This window comes from Amphiura filiformis, chromosome 14 (genome assembly GCF_039555335.1).
Source record: "Amphiura filiformis chromosome 14, Afil_fr2py, whole genome shotgun sequence".
NCBI classification, from domain to species: domain Eukaryota; kingdom Metazoa; phylum Echinodermata; class Ophiuroidea; order Amphilepidida; family Amphiuridae; genus Amphiura; species Amphiura filiformis.
In genome coordinates this window covers 16,675,976-16,699,947 of record NC_092641.1, presented here as the reverse complement: position 1 = coordinate 16,699,947, position 23,972 = coordinate 16,675,976, and the positions used below count along the sequence as shown (strand labels likewise).

The window sequence follows — 23,972 nt, the reverse complement described above, 5'->3', positions numbered from 1 at the left end:
GTTTTAGGTTTGTCTTTGGGTGACACAACCATGCTACGGATGGTTTACAGTATTTATTAATACATCAAAGTTATGATATCACAAAGTACAATTCTATTACCCTCACTACAACAGACAGTAATTGGCTGGGCTCACGACCATAAATGATTGAAAATCACACTATAGTTGGGTAAAAGAACAGAAATAAAGGTTACTGTTTTATCATTTACACCCAAATAAATGTGTCAAAACGTTGGGCTGCGCCTCTCATTTTTACGTTTTTACTATCTCGGGCATATTATTTGGGTGGAAAGGTTACGGCATTACCTTTATTTCTTAAATAAACACCCCCCCAAAGAAGACATTAATGTCTCCCATCTTTAAGAACCCGTGCACGATTCTAAAATGACAAGTACAAATTGCATCTTTTTGTTTTTAAAACAAAAAAGAGGAACTTTATGTTTTTGTAAAAGTTGGACAGAACTTTACATGATTTGTGCGTATGGGGTTATGTATCTACAATTGTAATAGGGACGACCATATAAAGCTTTTTCTATGTGCATTGTTTTTCTATCAAATTTTGGTTTCCTTCGGGACCACCTTTGATCTAAAAGAACCTCACCATCTTGCAGGTCTTGTGTCCAGTAAATAAGTATTTGAAAAAAATAACTCTACGAATGTCCATAGTGAGAATATCACATATAGGTGTCCCCACCACTATCATCGTCATCCCATTCCTCGTCATCCCAGCCATTAGCGTCATCATTAGTGGCATCGTCCTTTACAGTCTCATCTATCTTACTCTCTTCATCTTTCAAATCAAATGCTTCGTTTGCTACTCCGGACGAACTTTGTACAGCCTCGTCTACTTGAATTTCTTCATCTTGTTGATCGAATTTTTCATTTGCTTGAATTTCTTCATCTTTTGTGTCGTAATGTTCGCCGACTTGTATCGACTCATCTTGTGCATGATGTAAATCAATTTCAGGGATATTGTCATGTTTTCGGTCTCTTGGCTTCCGGTTGACCCGGAAGTACTCCTTATCATCTCCAGTCCATACTCCTATATCTGACGTCGTAACCATAGGTGTGCTGTCAATATCAGATGCTGGTGTACCGATTGGAAGAGTTTTGACAAATTTCTGGAGGAAACAAGAAACAATGAAATTGTAACAATCACTTTACTAGCTATCAGTTGTTAATATTTCCTGTTTTATTAACACCCAACTAAGAGTGTAGTTCTTTATTATTCAAATATATACGTGTTAATATAACATATTGGTGAATTCTCTCTCTGAAATATGTGCTATTACCAAATAAACCTTAGTTTCCAAACAGACAATGGATGACAATTTGGGTAAATTGGCAGGCGTAAATTAAGCAATAAGCAAAGTAACTTTTTGAAATTTACGCAGAATTATGGACATTTTCTGTTTCATAGCGTAATGTCAATGCGAGTAAACCAGCCAGCTCCTTTGCCGAAAGTCATTGAGAAATGCCAACCACTTAACTTCGAGGAATCACAGCCATAAAGGGCCCCGATTTAAATTTAAAAAAATTCCCTTGGTTAAGCCCCTGGAATGTCCTCGTTTAACCATTTTTAGCACCACCATTGCCATGCCAACAAGTGACAACATCTACGCACCTGAGATGGAGTCCCATTAACTTTCATTTCATAAGCACCTGTATCTTCCTCGTCATGTCTGACTCCACACCATAAAGCTCGTCTCCATTTGGCCGGCAGACAACACATGACTATATCAAAGACTGGTGAGATGAGACCTGGCTCTAATTCGGACGGCTTTTGTGCACCTGATGTAAAATAAAAATTGTATGATGAATGAACGTTTCTTTCATATCTTTGTGAGTTTTTGAGCACCTGTTGGCGCCCACACGAAAGCTGCCAAACACACCTTTGATCCTCAAGAAGTAGACACGGACCCCAGATGGTACCAGAGGGGAGTGAAGGAAGCCATTTATATCGCCGCCGCTAACCAAGATCTCAACAAAGACAAAGGTCAGCACCCCCCCCCCCCTCCCACAAGAACACAAGAAGCTTATTGGGTCGTCTATTTGTTAATTTTGTGTCACGCATCAATTCTCTGAATTGGCGAACATTAAAGGGATCCGTCGACGCGGCACTGCTCCGCTAATCTTTACTTATATCATGGATATACTGCCCTCTGAATCTCTACTAGAGATCCACTGTTCACCAATTTAAGAGCATTCATACACAAACACGAATCACCATTCGGCAGTTTATCAACATAAATACATATAATTATGTAGCCACACACAAACATTATACACATGCATGGACATACTATATATTACCAACTTGTAACAGATACGTAGTACAACAAGTCATACTTTAGAATATTTTTTCAATTTGAATTTTATCCTTTCTAGATGATCCATCAAAAAATAAAATCATCGTATAGATTACTGTATTAACAGATACGTGTCCAAAGAATATAGGCCTTTTCGTTGAGCCCAATGTCATACCAATATCAGAGAACTTCAAAAACAAACCATCTACTGAAGACGGTTATGGACTTCATACAACAATATTGCCAAGGGTTCAAGGCATGTACCTAATTTGTTCTCGTTTCAAAAACGATTCACACTAGGCCTAATAAGAATTTGTACATTATTAAACTAACATTAGTACGTGCCAGCATGCGTTTATCCATTGCAACAAGCCCGAGACTAAATACCAGACAGAACAAAACAGCGCTTTCTTTTTTCTGTTCTGATTTTTGTTTCTAAGCTGAAATTAACTACGTATATTATTAGGTTTGTCCCAGTTACATCTTACTTCGCCGTTTCGCCGCAGCGTCACATTTTTCCCTGCAGGGGGTAAATGGTTCGGCGAAATTACCGCTTCTTTTGGCGCAACGGCAACTGTAATGTAAGACGTGGGATACAGGATCGCGTAGCTCCGAAGGACCCTGAACAATGCTGAATGTACCAAACTAGAGCGCTGAAAGACCCATGATATTGCCAGTTCGCAGCTCCGAAATACCCTTTTTTTTTTTTATAAACCGCGAGCTCCCAAACACCCATGATTTCCAATTGCAGGAACATACCCAACAAAAAATAATTGATGGTGGCCCTCCCTCCCCTCCCCCGGCGGACTATGCATACACTAGCTTGCCCTAACCTGTTAAAAAGCTTGTGGTCAATCCGATGACAAGAACCGACCCTACCGCCACTCCGCTATACCACAGGTAGCTCATGCCGTACCACCAATCCTCCAAACCAGTCCTGAATAATTATGAACAAGATGATCATTGGAACGAAAATGCAGGTTCTTACAAAATCATTGGTACACGTCAATTTTATGCTCTTCCAAATGCAACATCGGATCCTTTTGAAATATTAATAACCTTCAATCGTATGTTGCATTTTGATGCGGTAGTTTGACCATACTCACTGGTAACTGATGCACACCCCCTATAGAAGAGTTCGGATTTCCAGACTTTTTGTCCAGTCGTGATTGTTTGAAATCCAGACTTTTAAAGTGTCCAAAGACGAAACAAATCCACACAAAAATAATCCAAAGTCCTGAATTTGAGAGGTCATTTTAGACATTTCCGTGATTTTTCTTTCATTTTAATTGGATTTCCAAGCTTTTTCAAGCAATATTGGCAACCGCAATTCCAGTCGTTTTCATAAAGCAGCCTTGGAAATCCAGACATTTCTTTGATTAAAAAGTTACTCCTCTATAGGGGGTGTGCATTTATTTTCTGGAATAGCCCATTTGACACAGCCTGTATAAACTATAATGTTAAAAACGAGCATTTGTTCAGATTTAGATCACGATTCAAAAAATAACAAATAAAACTAGACGTGCACAAAGACACTGCGGAGAAATAGGGAGATAGCGAAGAGAAGGAGAAGGCGTTAAAAGAAAGTAACAGAGAAGGAAAGTGTGTGGAAGCATGAAGACATAAAGAATACCAACGGTGGTTCTGGAGTCCATGGTGACGTCATAGGTTGAGGTGTGGTTGTGTACGGCAGTGGTGTAGTTGCAGAAGATGAGCAGTTTTCCGTTGACAAATAGAGCTTCATTACAGGTGGTGGGTTTATTATGGCGCCAATACCAACCCAAAATGAGAACCCGAGACCTCCAAGCAAGCCAGCGATAGCACCCTGATTAGTTCATGAAAAAAATGGGAAGTAATTTAATAAGAATTAGTGGGTTTTTAGCGGGTTCGCCGTCGGACAAGTTTAGAACTGTCAAGCTTTCGTCAGGAGTAGTTCTGACTTCTTCAAGACAAAGTACTTAAGAATGAGACATGTAGACCGCCTCTTGCCTACCGATGACTCTGAAAAGAGCCGTTCACTGAAGACTGCCCCTCGTCAACAGAGAACAAGCAGATCTCGCCTATCTGCTAATATAAAAGGTGTTGGTGGCTCTGAAAAGAGCCGTTCACTGAAGACTGCCCCTTGTCTAGAGAAACAAGCACACCTCGCCTATCTGCTGATTTTAAAGGTTTGGTGGCTCTGAAAAGAGCCGTTCACTGAAAACTGCCCATTGTCTACAGAAACAAGCAGACCTTGCCTATCTGCTAAATTTAAATGTTTGGTGGCTCTGAAAAGAGCCGTTCACTGAAGGCTGCCCCTTGTCAACAGAAAAAGTAATTTAATAAGTCTTATCCATAAGAGCGTTTTTCTATCAATATAATGTGTATTGCTGATCGAAAGTGTCATCATCAACTTCGTTGTCGTCGCCATCGTAATCGTCATTGTCCTTATCATCACCCATCATCATTTTCATTAGCGTTGTCGTCGTCGTTATCATCAGGTTTAATAAAAAAAACTTCAACATCATCGATATTTTCAATATCAACGTTATCATCATCATCACCGTCGTCGTCGTGGTCATAATCGTCATAATTTTCGTTGTCATCATCATCATCATCATCATCATCGTCATCGTCATCATCATCATCATCATCATCATCATCATCATCATCATCATCATCATCATCATCATCATCATGAACATCACCATAATCATCCCCACTGTCGTCATCATCTTGGTCTTCGTAATCTTCGTCATTATTTTTTGTTCTTATAGCTATCATCGCATTTTGTTCCTCCTTCTTAAGTCGTGTTCACACGGTCGGAATTAAGTCACTATTATCGGTTGTAAGTCACTTATTACCGGTTGTAAGTCACTTATTACCGGTAATAACTCACTTATGTCCGACCGTGTGAACACGACTTTTTTAGTCATCTTCATCTGCTGTTAGTTTGTTTCCGATGCACTCACCTTTGAATTACACCATGGAAAGAACATAGCTAATGTAAAGAGTCCCAGTAAAGGTCCCCCAACCATGCCAAATATACTTAAAGCAGCCTGAAATAGAACGCAAAGCTTACAAGTTTTTAAACTTGTAAATACATGACGCTTATCATAAAATACATGTATAACTTATTGTTGCTTTCTACACAAACTTACAGAGGTCTTACAAGAGCTTACAAGAATTTTGTGAGACAAAATTATTGACTAGTTTCACATATACACCCCGCACACCCGCATTTCATACCCATACACACCCCTACAAAATAAAAAATAATAGGCCAAACAATACTTACCGACAACACATCTCCTAGTGCAGACGCAACGTATGCCATTAAGATTGAAATTAAGCCGTAACTTAAAGCTGCAACAGTAAATAAATAAATAAATAAATAAATAAATAAATAAATAAATAAATAAATAAATAAATAAATAAATAAATAAATAAATAAATAAATTCATGCATTCCATTAACACTCACATCCCTCATCAACCAACCAATCAATCAACCAATCACTCACTCAATCAATCAATCAATCAATCAATCAATCAATCAATCAATCAATCGCTCACTCACTCACTCACTCAATCAATCAATTAATCAATCAATCAATCAATTAATTAATTAATTACAGAGCTATATCGGCTGGAGCCTTTTTATATCTCCTATATCTAATGTGGATTTTTACTAAATTTATTTCTCATGAAATATAAGAGCGAGTGCAATCCCATAAATTCAAAAGAAACATAAATATGGATGTAAATGAACGTATCGTACCAAGCCCCTTGGTGATCCAGGTATACTTCGATTCACTAGGATTAAAGAATGGCTTCACAACATCTTCTGCTACTACCGCGGCCAGTGCATTCAAACCCGAGGAAACCGTGCTGTTCACCAGGAAAAGTGTCAATCATTAATATTGAGGGCTTAAAGAAAAAGGACTTACTAAAGGTCTAACTTACTCATAAGTCAACATAGCTATGTTTACTTTTAATAGGTTTTGAAACATTTGAAACCCCCTTATATCAGTGATTTTGTATGTGTTGTCAAAATTGCTCAAGTGGATATAGGAGTTTTGCAACAAAGCTCTTCATATGTTTCTTAAGCAGACACTTAGGCAATAGAAGCAAATTAGTTCAATCTTTCGATCGACCATCGATACTTATTATTTATAAATTCAATTAAAAGGCGTATTTCGTGATCCTAGCATCCTTTTTTTCAGTACATATCCACGAAAAAAGCATATTCCCAAAATTTCAGTTGATTCCGATTTTGCGTTTGCGAGTTATGCATCACTATGTGTATTACACTGCTCCATAGACAATGTGTTGTAATTTTGTTCTTGTATACCAGAACGAAATTCAAATTTCACGATATCTTTGCTAAACGAATTAATCTGCAAGAAATATTTTGTACATAAACATTATGTAGCCAGAGGTTTCCAGTGATATAAAAATCTCAACTTTTTTTGAGAAAAGTGGGGATGAGGCTGTGGATCACGAAATGTCCTTTTAATTGACTATTGTTATTTGTGATTACATATGAATCGATGCATGTAATGATAATTGATCAATACAAATTGACCAGTAATTCTGATAACTAGTTGATGGTTCATTAATTACAAACATCGAAGCAGCATCGACGGTCGATCTAAAGATCACACAAACTTGGTTCTGGTACCTTATACAATTAACGCTACTTAAATGGTGTGAAAACTAGGATTGTTTACAGTGTAGCAGGCCCTAAAATTTAAATGTTAAGAATAATCTATATCAGTATGAAGGGAAATAATGTACCTCAAAGCACCACTGAACATAGCAGCAACAAAGACACCGGGAAGCCCTGGATATTGGCCCAATATATCCATTACCATGTATGGTATAAGCTGAAAATGCAATAGAAATATGCAGCTTACATATATTAGAAAGACAAACATTGTATTTGGGAGTGTTTATTCGATATTTAAAAAACACCCACCATGGCTTATTCGTTCCGTTATAAACCTCATACAATAAATTCAGCTAGTGACAGTTTGCACTTTGTCATCATTGTGCATCCCTTAGATTATTAATACATTGGTGCATCCTATATACCAAGAATGGCTGAATATAATTGAAACTTTTAAAAACTAAAAATGGTAGTGGGGTTGTATTTCACACAGAAGTTTGGTGCAAACATGTACTCTATAGATACCGGTCATCAAATGACAATAAAATGCTATTTTAGGGCCAAATATTAGTTTAAAAAAAAGATCCGAAATATGTAATTATTAAACAACTGATTGAAATATAATATTTCACTACTTATATTAGCATAGTTGCAATTATTTGTTTTGTTTCTGACTCCCTATCATATCCTGATGAAGTTTCGAGCTTTGGTTAGCTAATCACCATTGAGCAATACACAATATGACCAATACGGAGAAATAAAGTTTAATCTATGTGGTAAATTAAATATGAGAAAGATTTTTAACACAAGTCAACACATACATAAATGACAGCCAGTGAAAGCTTCTTGGATGAGAAGATGATAGAGGGCGGGTATTGAACTGAAGGCATAATAGATGATAACATCACTGCTCTTCTCCATCTGACTTATTAGCTCAGTTGGTAGAGCATCGGTCCGGTGATCCGAAGGTCCCAGGTTCAAATCCTGGATAGTCAGTGAAATTTTTTCACTGGCTGTCATTTATGTATGTGTTGACTTGTGTTAAAAACCTTTCTCATAATATGACCAATAGTTGCTAAACTTTACCCAAAATATATAAAATGTTAATAGAATTATATACAACTACTCTTTTGTTCGTTTCGGAGTCATGTAATTACTCTTTAATAGTCAATTCCAGTCGCCCAATAAACACTAAAAATTACGGAAACTTCTTTCACCAAATATATTACGAAAAGAGATTATAAACTAGTTATGCAATGGCGAAGCGTCATTGGAGCACGGGGTATAAAGTAACAGTTAAATTATTTCATGACATCATCCATACCTGGTCTGTAGCTTTAACCCATCCTGCTGAAAATGGATCACAATTACGATACTCGGCATACATTACAAGCCCTGCTAAAACGGCTCCCGTAATAACGACAGCTAGGCCAAAGATATTGAAATACAACGAGCTGAAAAACAGAGATGTTTGAAATGTGGTGAATTAGTCTAGTAGCCTTTGGTTCTCTTCCCTTCAGTGTAAAGTGGCGTATGACTAATATTTTCTTATTTAAAGTTGATACTTAACATGTTGAGAGTACAAAATTCGTTTAAACCATTTTGAGCCCAAATTTCAACCTTTGACCTTCCCCCCAATAACTCCAGATTTGTGTCGTAGGTAGGTCAAACTATACTATTTTCTAAATCCTTGTGGCCTGAGGAATATTTTGGAACATGTTTTAACGAAATTGAAACAGTTTTGAGTTTTGACACCTGTATAAACTTTGACTCTGGATATCTCTGCATGCGCAAGGATGCCCGTTTGGCACCCGTTATATTCTTATTCAATACACCTCAGATGTCAATATTTATCATTTTAGTCATATGTAACTTTACACTCATATGCAAGTTCTACCTGACTAAATGATAAACTCGTATGAATACCTTGTATATTTCATAAACCACCACCAGGCCCGTAACCAGGTGGGTGCGGAATTTCCAAAATGCGGACTTTCCCAAAATGGACATTTGGGGCTATTTTGTAGAGTTTAATGTGGACGAGTGGTCTTCTAGCTAGCTAATACCAGTTTCCTGCTTTAAAAGGGATGCGTGGGATGCCTCGAAAATATCACATAAAAACAATGCCTTATTGTAATAAATTGAATAATTCCTGCCGACCAGGCATGAATTTGAAGACAAAAAGCTATCAAATTGAAAGGTAAGAGACATTGTTAGTGCCACGTTGAACTTATCTGTTGTTGGGGAAAGTCTTAATTACAAACCATGAAATAACATTTTACACACAAAACTATTTTAGATGCTTACGATGCTTGATGAACGTAGGACTTTGACTAAAAATTGAGACCGTAAGGCATGAAATCCCACAGAACCAATTTACCATTCCTATCTGGTAAACTACTAGTATAGCGTTTTATATAACACTAAAAGGAGAAATATGTATAACGGTGATACAACAACACCCAAACCAAAAATACTAAAATAAATACAAAGTCCTAAAAGGAGGTCTATCATACATACATCCTTGCTTGCTGTAGTGTTCTGCAGCTGAGATATCGCTGAACCTGTGACTGATTGACGCCATATACGGCTAACCAAAGTAGAGTGCCTCCAACACAGATGGACCAAAACGTATGACGAATTCGAGGATCAGCCTCAAAACTGGAATGGTAAAATAAAAGAAACACACAGTCAGACAATGACGCAAGAATTATTACTAATTCTACCAACTAACGCGTGTAGCTTTAGCTTTTATATCACTCATACATAAATTCTAGACAGTTCATTGGTTGATTACCATTTATCATTTTTACCATCAGCCTCTCTGTGTGATAGTCTTTACCATGATAGTGCTGCGCCGTACTGCGCCTGCGCCAAGCCGTGCGCTGACTCTTAGACTCGCCGATTTAGTTATGGGGTGGACCCAAAAATGTGAAGTATATCACGGCAAACATGGTGTTATGTTGATGAAAAAATATATCTCCTACCTTAAATAGTATTTTCAGTAATAGAATTTATGTATGAGTGATATAAAACAAATATTAACTGTCTTAAATTCGTGTAATGGTCGAAATATAATCACTCGGTGAAAGATGTATTGTTCCATTCCACTCGCCTTTCCGGCTCGTGGAATGGAACAATGCATCTTTCACCTCGTGATCATATTTCGACCATCACACTCATAGACAGTTAATATTTGTATACTATCAATTCGTAGAAAATTGCATAGCTATATCTCGACTTCAGGCACGCCAGATTAAAGTAGCGTCTCTCCAAAACTGTAAACCGAGAACTACGGCACATTTGAATTCTTTATTTAAACAAAATAGAAGATCATTATATTGTAAATTACTATTTCCTTTTACATTCGTTTATACTGTTTCGACATAATGTTGTCATGCGGCAGACGTCGACATTTATAACAACTGAAAGCTCCGAGCAAATTTAATGATATGGGTGGAAAATCTCACCAGGAACATAACAGTAAACGCATTGTATGTCGCGATAGAAAAACGCATGTCATTACGTTACAATTGTCTTCAAGAATATTTCTATTTCCACGAACTTTTCAGCCTATTCAATGGCAATAACTCAAATTAGTAAATAGTGACAGTACCCAATGTAGTGAGAATGTCATGGCCCAATCTGGGTTACGCTATAACCGCAGGCGGAACACAAGTTGTAAAGTACATTAACTTGAATACCGTTACCTTATGTAACTCATTGCCCCATCTAGGTTACGTAATGCCCATGGCTATTATAGTCACCTAAGTGACAGATAAAAAACCGCAGGCGGAATACAAGTTGAAAAGTGAAAATGCAATCTTTCTTTAAGGCGAAAGTGACATAATGTAAGAACATTAATGTATAATGACCCTTACTGTACGAAATCGATTCTTCCTCCTTCCTCAGCTCTCCTCCATACTTCAGTCAACCCTCCAGCATTAATACTTCCCTTGACGATTATCATAAGAAATCCAGCAACCATTACTGTGAGTTGAAACACATCTGTCCAGATCACCGCCTTAATACCACCCTGAAAGACAATATAACATTGCGATGTATTGCGATCTAATAAATAAACCTTTTCAAATCGAAGTTTTCCGAAGTTTATATGGATGACCCTGTTTACAATTCTGGGTCATCGACGCTAACGTAAACGCGAAGTTACGTCTGAACACAAATCTGTGTGAAAGACACAGAAAGGTCAAGCTTTGGGTATGGCTTGTGCAAGAGATTGATATTAACATTGTGAAGACAGCACAAAGACCAAATCAAATCGGATTTACCTTTTTGGGGCCTTGGGCCAGGCCAAAATTTGGAGGCCCCAAACTCACCGTGAGGAAGGCATGTGCACTCAAGTGGCCAAGTTTTTAAGTTTTTACTCGGACATTTACGCGCGACATTTTAGACTAGTTTCGCCAGAATTGAAGCTGAATTTTGTCATATAACAGGCCAGTGCGCGCCAAGCGCGCAAAATTTTGCAATTTTTTGGAAGATGCACACTGCAGAGGGCAATCTGGCCCTATGGTAAATCCGGCCCTGTGTGCCGCAGACGACAAACATTTGTATTTATCTTTCTATTACTGTCACATTGAGAAGTTCCAAAAGTGTTAGTTCAATACCTTTAGAAAATATTTCTCCGTGATGACTCATGTTGATTTTGGCTAAATACGTTGTATTTTCACTCAAATGGGTATGTGATTCTGCTTGATTCATTGTGCGCAAATGTGACCCCCTATACTGCGGTTTTCAGATCTTTTCCGATCTTGATTTTTAAAGGTTTATATTCAACCAATATGTGGCCAGATACTGCCTGCTGAGGCTGCTGATATTTGCCCATTGCCATTTTGATAATGGTCGCAGTTATGAGTTTCAGTCATGATGTCGGCCCAATCTATCTAATTCCCAAAATGACTCGAATCGGTTATCGAAACTACTTCCGACATGCGTTGTACCAATTTGAATAAATAATATATAGTTTTAACACACTCTGCGGGCCAAAGAGTAGTCCTTTATGTGCGTTACATACTTGACATTTAGTATGGAATATTTCTTCCCGAAATGCCAAGACTAATCTGAAAGGGTTCTGCATAAACCGCACGGATTAAATATTTATTGGGGTGTGTCGGGAAATGGTGTCAAATAATTTTGATTGAAAATGTGCTTTCCATGGGTTTACATTATGTTGCTTATAATCTAGTGCATTTGCCTAAAATGGCTGAATATGAGCTTTCGAACTTTATGCGAGGTTGTTCTGTTATTATCAAATTTATTGCGGTTTGAGATGATATTTCCTGAACTTTGTCAGCAATTGGCATTTGTCACAGCTGAATGCACTTGTAAATGTACCAGTTTTGAATGTGGTAGGGAGCTTTTGAAAAATTTTAATTCACCCCTGGGGTCAAGTGTTTTAAACTTAACAGCGTGAGTTCATTGGACAACCAGGAATCCTTGCAGTTGTTTTTGTACGTAATTTTATGACATTTGACCCCAGTGGGGGACATTCCAACTTTCTGAGTTCGTATCACTTTGAAGAGCTATATTTTTAGCTCCTTCCATTTAAAAAATGGAACATTACATGTGCATTCAGCTGTGACAAATGCCAACTGCTAAGTTCAGGAAAAATCACCTCAAACTCCAATAAATTTGATAATAACAGAACAATGTGGTATTAAGTCCAAAATTGTGTCCCTCACAAAGCTCAAATTCAGCCTCCTTAAATCCGCAAATCATGCAAATGCACTACATTATGAACACCATAATGTAAACTCATGGAAAGTACATTTTCTATCAAAATTATTTGACATCATCTCCCGACACACCCTAATAAATATTTAAACCGTGCGGTTTATGCTGAACCCTTTCAGATTAGTCTTGGCACTTCGTGAAGAAATATTCCATATTAAATGTCAAGTCTGTATTATGCATGTTGTCGGACCGTTTCAAAATAGTTTCAGACAGACGTCTAAATAATAATGTATTCACAGCTTTCGAATACAGCCATTACGACGCATAAATATAAATACTTACAATTGTGCAGTAAAATGTACAAACAATACCAAGCGCCCAGACGGTACCCCACAGTGGAAAATTGGTCACTGAAATATACGAGATTTATAAGTTTTAAAAGGATGTCTCCGGCAATCAAAACATTATGCCTTATGTGTAAGAAAAATAATTATCAAGCACGAATCACGTGGTTTTATTTATCATAGGACCATAAAAACGAATAAAAACATCCGTCTCTCAACACGCGATATTCAAAAGTCCCGGGCGCCGAAACTATCGAGTGCAATGACGTCCCTGAGTAATACAGTGAAGGCTGACGACAATTGAGCACAAATAACCATTATGTTATTGCACTTAGACAATTTCGGCGCGGGAATTTTGAATATCGCGTTTTGAGAGCCGACTGTTTCTATTCGTTTTTAATGTCGAGTTTGTTTGATTAGTGCTTGATAATTATTTTTCTAAAATATAAGGCATAATGTTATGATTGCCGGAGACACCCTTTAAAACTGATAAAGCATTATTTGGAAGCTTCGGGTTGGATTATCTGAAATTAAGCTAGTATGTCGGTAACATTAAAAAAAAAATTTTAAACAACAATAACAAGTCATTCGTAGATATTTAGTAATTTGTCAAGCACAGTATTGTAAAATCTTAAGAAACTGGTTTTAAGTGACGAAATTCAATAAACACATGATGACTTGTTAGAGATGTACCACACTTGTGATATCAATAACATTATTTGAATTTATTTTGGACGACGTTTCGTAGTTTGGTGTCTGTAAAACATTTATAAGCTCCTTCAAAGCATGCGAAATAAAACGACATATCTTTAAAGTACAAATTAGTCTTAAACTTTATTTCCATTCTTTTCCAACAATTATTATATGTATTTTTTATTTTACGAGGGTCATTCAAAAAGTTCTACCTGTTGGGTCATAACTTTTGTTTTGTTAAAGGTAGCTACTTGAAAATGTGCATACATATAGTTCCTAATGTCACCTACAGGTGGTATAATTTTTTTAGATTTTTGTTGGTGACCTGAAAACCACAGTAAGATATTGTTCACCGGAAACGGTCAAAATATGTACAATATTTACAAAGGCGTCTCAAGTACAGTGTGTTGAAGATCCCATAATTATTCGATTTGGTCATGTTATACAGTAAAAACTGTTTAAAACACAAGAATAATCATAAATTTATATGTACTGGTTAAAAGATTGCCACAAACTGAAAATGATGGACATTAATATGCACAAAACTAATAGAACAAATAGCCAGTGTAATAAACTTAGTATAAATGACCACAAACACAGTTTATGAAGATATTGACTTTAATAAAACATGGTGTAAAATGGTGGCATTATGTCGCTTTCTTTGGAATAAAATACCACAATAGATCACAAAAGGAATTAAATTTACTTTTTTGACTGAAAAATGTGTTATAGTAGCTTTAACTTTTGTATTTTATCTAAAAGTGCAGCTAGAAAAGTTACGCTGTAGGGATGGACACTAAGCTGATTATCATTACCTGAGATGTTACAAGATATCCCTCCAAAAATTGGAATTCTGGTTAATTTCTGTCCATTAAAAGTTTACTTTTTCAGTCACAGATGATGTTTTGGACTGTAAGGTGTATATTCATTCAAAATTTATATTGTTACTAATATGATTTTTTTGCATAAAGAGGGAAGTTCGTACATTGGCTGCATGCATGTTTTCAAATGCAATATCCAAAGATGCATCACCGTTTCCGGTGTACCATATCTTACTGTGTTTCTCAGGTCACTTACAATAAAAATTCCTTTAAAAGGAATAGGGCAGGCAAATGAAAAATTGTCAAGAGAAATGAAAGAATGAGTAAGTCTTCACAATTAAAAACAGGGAAAATATGACACAACATCGATTTCCAATGGGGGAATAACACAAAACGTATAAACAAAGTTAAAAGAGTTTTTAACTTTATACGTTTATACGTTTGTTATTCCCCCATTGGAGGTTGTGTCATATTTTGCCTGATTTTAATCTTATCTATTGCTTATCCTTTGTTCTCTGCTGGTCAGTTGGAACAGATTTTCCCTGTTTTTATATTAACCCTTCACATCATAACAGAAGACGTTTTATGTTAACATTTTATATAAAACGTTCTTATAAAACTTTTGTAGATAATAGTTATTTAAAACATTTTCGTAATCATACCTAGAGTTTTTTTTATCATCAGATAGAAAGACTTCTGCTTATCTTCTCTGGTGAGACAACAGGGCTGGGGTATCTTTCCATATCAAAGTTTAAAAATCTGTCATATCAATTTCCTCAATATGTTGTTTTGATACAACTTATTAGGGGAAAAGTTTGATTTTACAATATTTCGATATTATTTTTTAACTTTGTAACATTATTATGATTAACATAACTGTATTTCAAAGCGTCAAACTATATCATTATTTTGTCCCAACAAACATAATCCAGGGAATAAAATATTCATTCATATGTTTATTTATTTTATTCAACCTGGGCCATTTCTACTGGTGCACATGCATTCTAATACATGTAATTTGTCTATAATACCTTATACAAGCATCACCAAGCATAATTTGTTACAAGATTTGAAAAGTAAATAGCTATGTACACACTGAACACAATGCACATACAAGCTGTATTAGCTGTCAGTATAAAATGATATATATGACCTTCACGTTGCTATTAATTTAGCCCAAAGATTAGGAAAACTAGGAAAACTGGTGAACTGGTACTGTTCAAATAAAAACATCTGCAAATCTTGCTGCAATTTCCAAATAGTATTTCTATTACTTAAATAATTATTTTTGTTATTTCTTTTAACACAAACACATTACTGCCTATAACGACTTTATTGTATTACTTACATATCAAAATCAAGTAATAATTACAAAACTCGCCGTAAACTATCACCTCTGTGGGTGTTTGGGATATAACCGGCACGAATATTTTCTCAACACTGCGGCATGTGAAAAAGTAGGTCAATAGTCAGAGAATACACGCCGCACCACCCGCCCAAAAATCTGAAAATGGTATTGACATGATATTTTTACCACCTGTAGGTGACATTACGAACTATATATACGCAAATTTTCAAGTAGCTACCTTTAACAAAACAAAAGTTATGACCCAACAGGTAGAACTTTTTGAATGACCCTCGTATGTATACCTTGATTAAGAGCAAGTGCGGGAGCATAAATTGCTATACCCATGTATAAAGTCTGTAAAAAGAGGACAAAAATACCGTCGTATATTAAAATGCGATAGCAAAAGAGTTGAAAAATGTGTTAAATTAAAGTTTAATATTGAAACTCATTTTTTTATTATGTGGAAACGCATTATATTAACATGTTCAAATAATGAACAAGATGCAATTTCAAAATGTGATGGAGATAGCCAAACAAGTTTTACCAAAATAGGACCTGGTCTCATGTCACCGGTGGAAAATGGGACAATGCGCAAAATATACAGCACTGCTGTTAATTACAATGAATTGCACAAAATATTTTTAAAGCACTTAAAATTTTGTTAAATTCTGCTAGATCGCAGAAACGTTTACATTTTACAAAATCACTGGAGATTGTACTAAATATATGGAAATTGTGCCAAATTCTCATAAATGGCATACGATTGCGATAAATTGTCTTCTATAGTACAGAAATGTTGTATTGATGTCGGCAATATTCTGCAATATCAGTGACAATGGAGAAATCATAATTATGTGCAATTCCAGACTATTTCACTGGACCTGAGGCCTCAAAATGGTGGTATGAAATGTGTGCTTAATTTTCCTAAATACCAGAATGGTCGACTGCAGATCCGTCGGATAACGCTTTTTCAATGGGAAATGAACTTTGCTGCTTGGATGATGTCACGATGAGATTAGTTAGGGTTAGGATTAATGTTAGGGTTAGGGTTAGGGAGCGAGTTCCGACGGATCTGCACTCGACCGGCCTCATACCTACCATCTGACATTGGAATGTAATCATCCCTAGTAGCCGAACATGTCTATTGAATCGTAGCTCCAAGTACTGTGTAGAATAGAAGAATAAAAGGGAAGAATGAAAATGAAATAGTAATTCATTTACTTTAACCCTAGAACTACTGAGCCATATTTTGTAACACGAACTACGAAGAGTGGGGTTGTTGCGACCCCACTTAATTTTTAATTAGAGATGTCATAAACACCTCAAAAGAAATAAGTCCCCCTCTGAACATGTCGTTATAACATCGTAAGGTTTCGTTTTGTACCAACAAAACTAACTTTGAAATAATTATATGACTATTTGCTAAGTGCTGTGTGAAAATGAGAGATTTCCATGACTTCAGGGCTGAATGAGCCTAAATTGAAGACAAAAAGTGCCCTTTTCAAAAGTCACAAAGTAGGCCTATGCTTGTTAACTGCAAGGCGTATTGGGACAAGGAATGGAACTGACCATCTTACAACTCACTGTGCTGAACTCTGCACCAAGGGGATTTGCATGGCTGAATGATCAAGAATCGACACACATTACAGTAATTTCAGTAAATGTTCACTTGGTGAGGATTTTAAACTGCATTCAAACACATGGGGTTTTCCATTAGTAACAAGCCATGAATCAACTTTTGTGACAAGCATAGGCCTACTTTGTGACTTTTGAAAAGGGCAGTTTTTGCCTTTAATTTAGGCTCATTCAGCCCTGAAGTCGACATGTTCAGAGGGGGACTTATTTCTTTTGAGGTGTTTATAAAGTTATATTAGGTACTTATGTATAGCTATGAATCTCCTCTATCCAGTAATACCAAAATAATTACAACCATTCCCCACATAATGTCGCTATGACGTCATAATGTGCGGGCGCCCATGCAAATTTGGGAAATTATGGCTATGTATAAAAGTATAGGCAAAATTGATTTTCAACTAAAAATTCTACATAAATGCAATTTTCACCGATTTTTTTGCTAAATATAAAATGAATATTTTCACCTAACAAGTAAGTAAAAAGTCAGTAGCTCTTGAAATAACTTGACAAGAGCAAGATGGAAATCATTGGGACCTCACCACCCCCTGGTCATCTTTGATGGCCGGTCCTACCCCCTGGGTAAGGTGCTGGGGTGAAAATTGTATCACCAAAATGAGCGCAATGATGTATCTACGATTAGCTTAGGTCGTTTGGGCGTAAACGCGTGCATTTCTTATGACGGATAAAAAATCTGGGGATGGTGGTGCAACCCCCTCTCTTCGTAGTTCTTAGAGGTTCTAATTAACTTCTAACTCGTAGTTCTAATTAAGGGAAGTAAAAACTCGCCGATATTCACCAAATGTCTTGGAGTAATTGTGGGGTAATCACCTCAGTGTGGTTTTTTTGTTCGTGACAAACTCGGTCAATTTACAATACGATGCGCCTCCAACGGTTGCTTGGGAGAGGCAAACATACGCAGTGTATCATGGGAAAATGTTGACATTCAGAGTTCGCATAATATGAATACAACAGCATTTTGAATGGTTTATGCAAAGGCACACTAAAAACAGCAATTTACAATTATTATTAGTAGATCCATTTTCTATCTATTAATAACACTTAATCCTTCGCGAAGCTGTTTTCAACATCATTATTATCAATCTCACTATAATACTGACGGCCGCGTTATTCTGCACTATGAAAACAATTAAGGAATTTTTTTGTGCAAAAAATCACAAAACTTGGGTTTCTTGAATTATTGGACAAAATAACTTCCATAACGTTCAAAATCAGAACTCAAAAAGGAGTAATTTGTCACGAATTTGAAACTCGTGTATGCTGGCTTCAAATATAACATGACAAATTAAATACAGATATTACTGCAATTAAAATATTACAAATACTGATTTTCTCTCGTACCATACTAGTTACTTTAACTTGAAATATAATAATTCTAAATTTTCCTTTACTTGCAATAACTCTTTGTCTGCATATATTTCCATTAGCCATAATATACGATCTTATAATATTACTTAGATCAGAAAACATTCGTATAAAAAGGTAAGCTATGGTAGAAAATTCAAATAGTGTCCCTAGGGTCAACAAGTGTCAAATTTCATACAACAGGGTTGAAATTTCAAAATTGCTCAGATTTTTTCTTTTTGGGGGGTCGTCTTTCACTTCACCTTTTATATTCTGTTGTTAGTTCGACTTAAAATGGACAGAAACCTTACCTGACAGTTATTATTACTTCTGCATTTTGAGAAAAGAATAACTAAATTAATATGAGATGAAAAGTTATTATTTATTATAAAAACTCTTCATTTTACTGTTATTAAAACATTTCAGGCTTAGTCTTTCACAGGGTATATTAGTACATCATTGGGCATTACAATCATACAAAAAGTAGAAATTCGAGAAAAATTGAGGGCATCGCTGTAGCGCAAATCAAACATGGTTTTCAATATGGACAGTTGTGCTGTGACATTTAAAGACGCTAAACACAATTTTTGGAGTGTATCCAGGTAGTAATGTGATGCATGAAAACATCAAAACAAGGTAATTGAGTCAGGCAGGCAAACAACTGGTGCCATATTCCACTATTTACCTTTCTTCATATAGCATTGGTATAAAAACAGAGAAATATTTTGTGTAAGTGGCACGAAAAACGTATATCATTTGATTAAAGATTATTTACATTACATTTGTTTGTTTACTGTGTGTAAAACCAGATTATAACCAATACAAATTGCATCCTTACATGGCGCGGTGGTTTCATATTCTATTAAACATTAAAGGGAAATAACAGTTCGATTTGAACACAACCACAACCATCACGTCTACATTGTGTTTAACCTAACAGTAAGGTCTTTCTTTCCCTGAAAGAAGGAAATATAGGGTCTCAAAAATGTAACATAATATAGGAAAACTATTCAAATATTTTCATAAAACTATTATCTAATTTCTGTTTTACGACCAAATCGACAGACAAATGCCAACAATTATCAAAAGTGTGTTACATTTGAGACAAGTCTTAAGGGTATACGAGGTAAAAAAAAAAATTGTTTCATTATCTGAATCAATATGTTATTGAAAAATAACACTTTGGTGTTTTGCAAAAGTTCATTCTACAAATCATATACTTTGAAAACTTGCTTAATTTATTGTTGTTAATGAGTTACGTACGTTTTTCAAAAGTTTTGTTGTTTCAGCCCTCTTTACAACATAACTCAAGAACCACAGGACCTACAAAAGTATATCTGTGATATTTGAATTCTTCTACACGCTCGCTACGAATTGAGCAATGCAATTTTTGCTAAGCCTCACTAGCATTCGCAAGATGTTGCGAACTACTTTTTGGCTGCTTCGACCAACAATACATCGTATACCCTTAATAATATAGAGACATACTTGTTTGGGGCTGTTAAAGTATGGGGACTCGAACAAACATAATGTTGCGTTGAATGGCATACCTCCTGAATGAAATTGCTTTATCACACTCTGTAAGATTCTCAAGAAAGCTAAGAGTAAAACTGTATTACTTGGTATAAAACTACTTTCAAAATTGAAGAAAAAGAACACTGTTTAGGTTACATCTATTTTGAGACACCCGGTTGTATACAGATATGTAATTAGATTTTTATTCTTATTTATTTCCTTGTTCAAAGTAATTGAATCTCTACTATTTATACTACATAAACTAATGCTAAACACCAGAACAAGCATAATATTTCCTTTGAGTATCGTATACTTTTAAGTATACTTTTAAGTATACTTTTAAGTATTTAAAAATATTATATCGAATAGTTATTTCACCCTTACGAATTTTACTTATAATCATTATTTTTCAAAGAATGTACCGTGGTGTCATATTTAAAGTTTCCAAAAACAAACGTTTTTGATGAGTCATGTATTTTTTTTTATATAACCCTTTCTTTCCTATTACTGATTCTCACCCCCGGATTCGTTTCTTGTAAAGCGTCGTGACTATTAATTTATGTAAAATAAATACTAGACTGAATAATTAGAGCAAATTAAATATACTCCTCGTCATAAAAATCCAAACATGTCGAGCACAAATAATGTTGCCGATGTCTGCATAGTATGACGGAGTTTGTTCGTATTTTTGTGAAAAGCATAGAAAAACTACTGACAAATGTGTTATTCCAGTTGATACACACAAGTCATTATGGTTTTCGTCAAATTTTAATTTTGTTATTCTTTTACCCGAAATGGAGAAACAATATTAGTAATAACTGTCAGGAAGTGTTTCTGTCCATTTTAAACCAAAATAACAGGATAAATATACCACAATGGCAGAAGTACATGGGGTTCTGTGGGGGACTTTTACAATGTCTGAACAAGAAACTGTGTCGAAATTTCTCTATTGACCTACAAACACAACGGATGCTGATTCCACTTTAAGACATGTGTAAACATTACAAATATAGCATATCGGCTTTAGTCTTGGGTATGTTTATTTGTTTATGCTCTCATAGTTTAAAAAACAAACTGACCTCTCAATGTTGGTTTAATATGTTAAAGAATTTCATCCCGATGATGGGCAAAAATATCGCCCCAAAAAAGCCTGGTCCCAAAAGCCTGGTCCCAAAAAAGCCTTTTTGGAAGGTTTTTTTAAACCAGTATTGTACGATGAAACTGCTTGGGTTTTTTTTTCGTCTCTTACCCGAAATTTAATTTGTATGATGGTGGTTTAATGTGGTTGCTGTTGAATGACTATGAATACTTGTTGCAATTAGATTTGTCGGCCTGATTATCAATATCGTATGCACGGGGATGCTGTCGGGGTACCTCACCCTACTCCATCACATCTGGAGGATCATTCAGATTACTCAAATTATGAGATTCAACGGAGCAAACTGACTTTGTTATCCTGTTAGCCACTCCACACGCCTTCTCTTATCGCTTCTTGTCTCTCTTGAGTTATGTAGTGCGTGTACATTAGTTCAAACCATCCTCCAGACACGCCCCAGCTGCATGAAGTACAATCCCAATTGGTGAGGTAATTCTTTCGTATTTAGAGCATGTGCATGACTTCTGCAGCCTGTTTGGAGGATGATTTGAACTAATGACCTTCTATTCCGTGCAATCACCCCACCCCTTGATGTCATGTTTGTACAACTTAATTGCCATTAGAGGTTCTGGTATGAACGTTTGGACGGTAGTTTTTGTGGTAGCTGAGAGTCCTTCAGATATCAACTAATTTTGATTTTTTTGAAATTCCCGATTAAATACAAATTTTATGACAGATTATTCAAATTTGATATTTTAAAATATTTTTATATTTAACAGTCCTCGAAGTAAACTTTATCTGTTTATAAACCTAATGATATGTACTTAAAGTGTATGTAGCTGGAATGAAAAGCCAACGATCAATGGAAAATTTTGACCTTCCATATTGAAGATATACATTCCCCCCCCCCCCAAGACCTAATTGTTTTTTCGTGTTTTGATCGTCAATACGAAATATCAACATTTTCAATTGTTCGTCGGCTTTTTATCCCAGCTACATTACCAGTGTGTAGTTATTTTTTGAGCTAAATGCAAAATTAGTCACAAAATTTATCAGGGGGTGTAGTACCACCTTAAAACATAATGTCTAACGAATTGCAATTTCTATAAATTGAACCAGTTCAATTTTGACTTACCTCGTATACACTTGTAATGTGTAGTTTATAAAACAATGGCATATAAACAAAGGCTACAAGAAGACTAACAATCAGATAGGACAACGCAAACCACCAAAACATTGTCCCGTAATTATAGATCTCAGCAGGTGTTCCCAGTACTGTTATTGCCGACATAAAACTCGCCACTAGACTCATGCCAACGGGTAAACCTGACATACTTCGGCCTCCGACGAGATACTGTTTCGTATCTTTTTGTCCTTCACCGACGCAAGCATGGAAGACACCAATCCCAGCAGAGACGAGCAGCATACATCCGAATACAACATAGTCCCACTCGGAGAAGGTGCTGACATTTTGGTCCACCATGTTGACGATTAAGAGTAGTTTTGTAGTTGTACAAATCAAATGTGGCTAAATGATAATTAAAGTGATTGATAACTCAAATAAATCACATCTGGATTGGCGTTCCACAGGTGTCAGTTGTATCTGATGACGAAGGCTCGATATATTTCCGGATAAATCCCGAATTGTGTTTCAACATCCCCTGCTTTAACCAATGCTTTAGATTAACTGCGTACATTAAAAATATCATGTGGGAAGACGCCGAAGTACAAGGCAGTGTTTTGTTGCTTTGAAAATACGAATTACACTTCAGACCGACACCGTAGTAGTTTTTTGTTTAGATTGCACAGAAGTTCGTTACAAAGTTCATAAGTCAAGGTATCTTCCCTCTAAGTAAAGGGGCTAAAATTAAAACGTCCCATTTGAAAAACTATTAACGATATGCTTACACACTGGCTGCGGGCTCGAATATATTGAAAGTTTCTATGTGAAACATAAGTTCGTTAAAAGTGCTTCTTTTGGTCAGAGGTTGAACTTGGGCGTGTAAACAATATGTATTAATCAATATTTAAACAGTGTTTGTGTTTGAGGGTACAAACGTGATTCAGCATACAAGGGAAATAACTGGTGACAATGACCTTTTTTGTCACTATTAGATCCATAGCTATCGTGATAAATTAGTCAATATAATGGGTATTTGGACATGTTGGGTTTGACAAGATAGCGCCGTACTCCTTTGTATAATCTGCTTATTTTTCGAAGCTTTCGCGTGCTCCAATGATTTTGCAATTTGCTCACAGAAGTGTCAATACTTTCAAACTTCTTTACTTCAGTTACTTGATCAGTATGCTTCGACTGTAAGGAACCAGTATGCTTGAACTATATTTATAAATACGTATTTATAAATACACACGTGACCACCTCCGCGCTGCCATTAAAGCTTGTGGACAGTAAGTTTCGAAGTGACCTTCTTTACAGCGGGTGGTCTTCTTGCACATTGGAAGTCAAACATGACAAAGGCGGTAAACGGCACGAGACTAATGTGCAGT

General features: G+C 36.0%; 1 protein-coding gene and 1 non-coding gene across 2 annotated transcripts; one reads left to right on the top strand and one right to left on the bottom strand.

Moving 5' to 3' along the window:
- Positions 1-342: 342 nt before the first annotated feature.
- Positions 343-22,947, bottom strand: LOC140169776 (sodium-coupled monocarboxylate transporter 1-like). The gene is made up of 15 exons (XM_072193081.1): positions 22,600-22,947; positions 16,955-17,020; positions 16,159-16,210; positions 12,993-13,060; positions 10,841-10,995; positions 9,480-9,620; positions 8,284-8,413; positions 7,088-7,176; positions 6,069-6,178; positions 5,587-5,654; positions 5,261-5,347; positions 3,947-4,134; positions 3,143-3,246; positions 1,625-1,791; positions 343-1,121 (listed from the first exon to the last, which is right to left on the bottom strand). Exons 1-15 carry the CDS (start codon positions 22,945-22,947, stop codon positions 675-677), a joined length of 2,220 nt encoding a protein of 739 aa, XP_072049182.1. The 3' UTR covers positions 343-674.
- On the top strand, positions 7,882-7,955 carry Trnat-ggu (transfer RNA threonine (anticodon GGU)). Its single transcript has one exon. It is a non-coding gene; the product is annotated as a tRNA-Thr (tRNA).
- Positions 22,948-23,972: the final 1,025 nt, after the last annotated feature.

Excerpts from the sequence above, each read along its gene's own strand:
- LOC140169776 (XM_072193081.1), bottom strand. The coding sequence starts at position 22,947 with ATGGTGGACCAAAATGTCAGCACCTTCTCCGAGTGGGACTATGTTGTA. Across the intron at positions 7,177-8,283 it reads GGGTTAAAGCTACAGACCAG|CTTATACCATACATGGTAAT; the intron begins GTATGGATGATG and ends TTGCATTTTCAG. Across the intron at positions 4,135-5,260 it reads TTCCATGGTGTAATTCAAAG|GGTGCTATCGCTGGCTTGCT; the intron begins GTGAGTGCATCG and ends TGAACTAATCAG.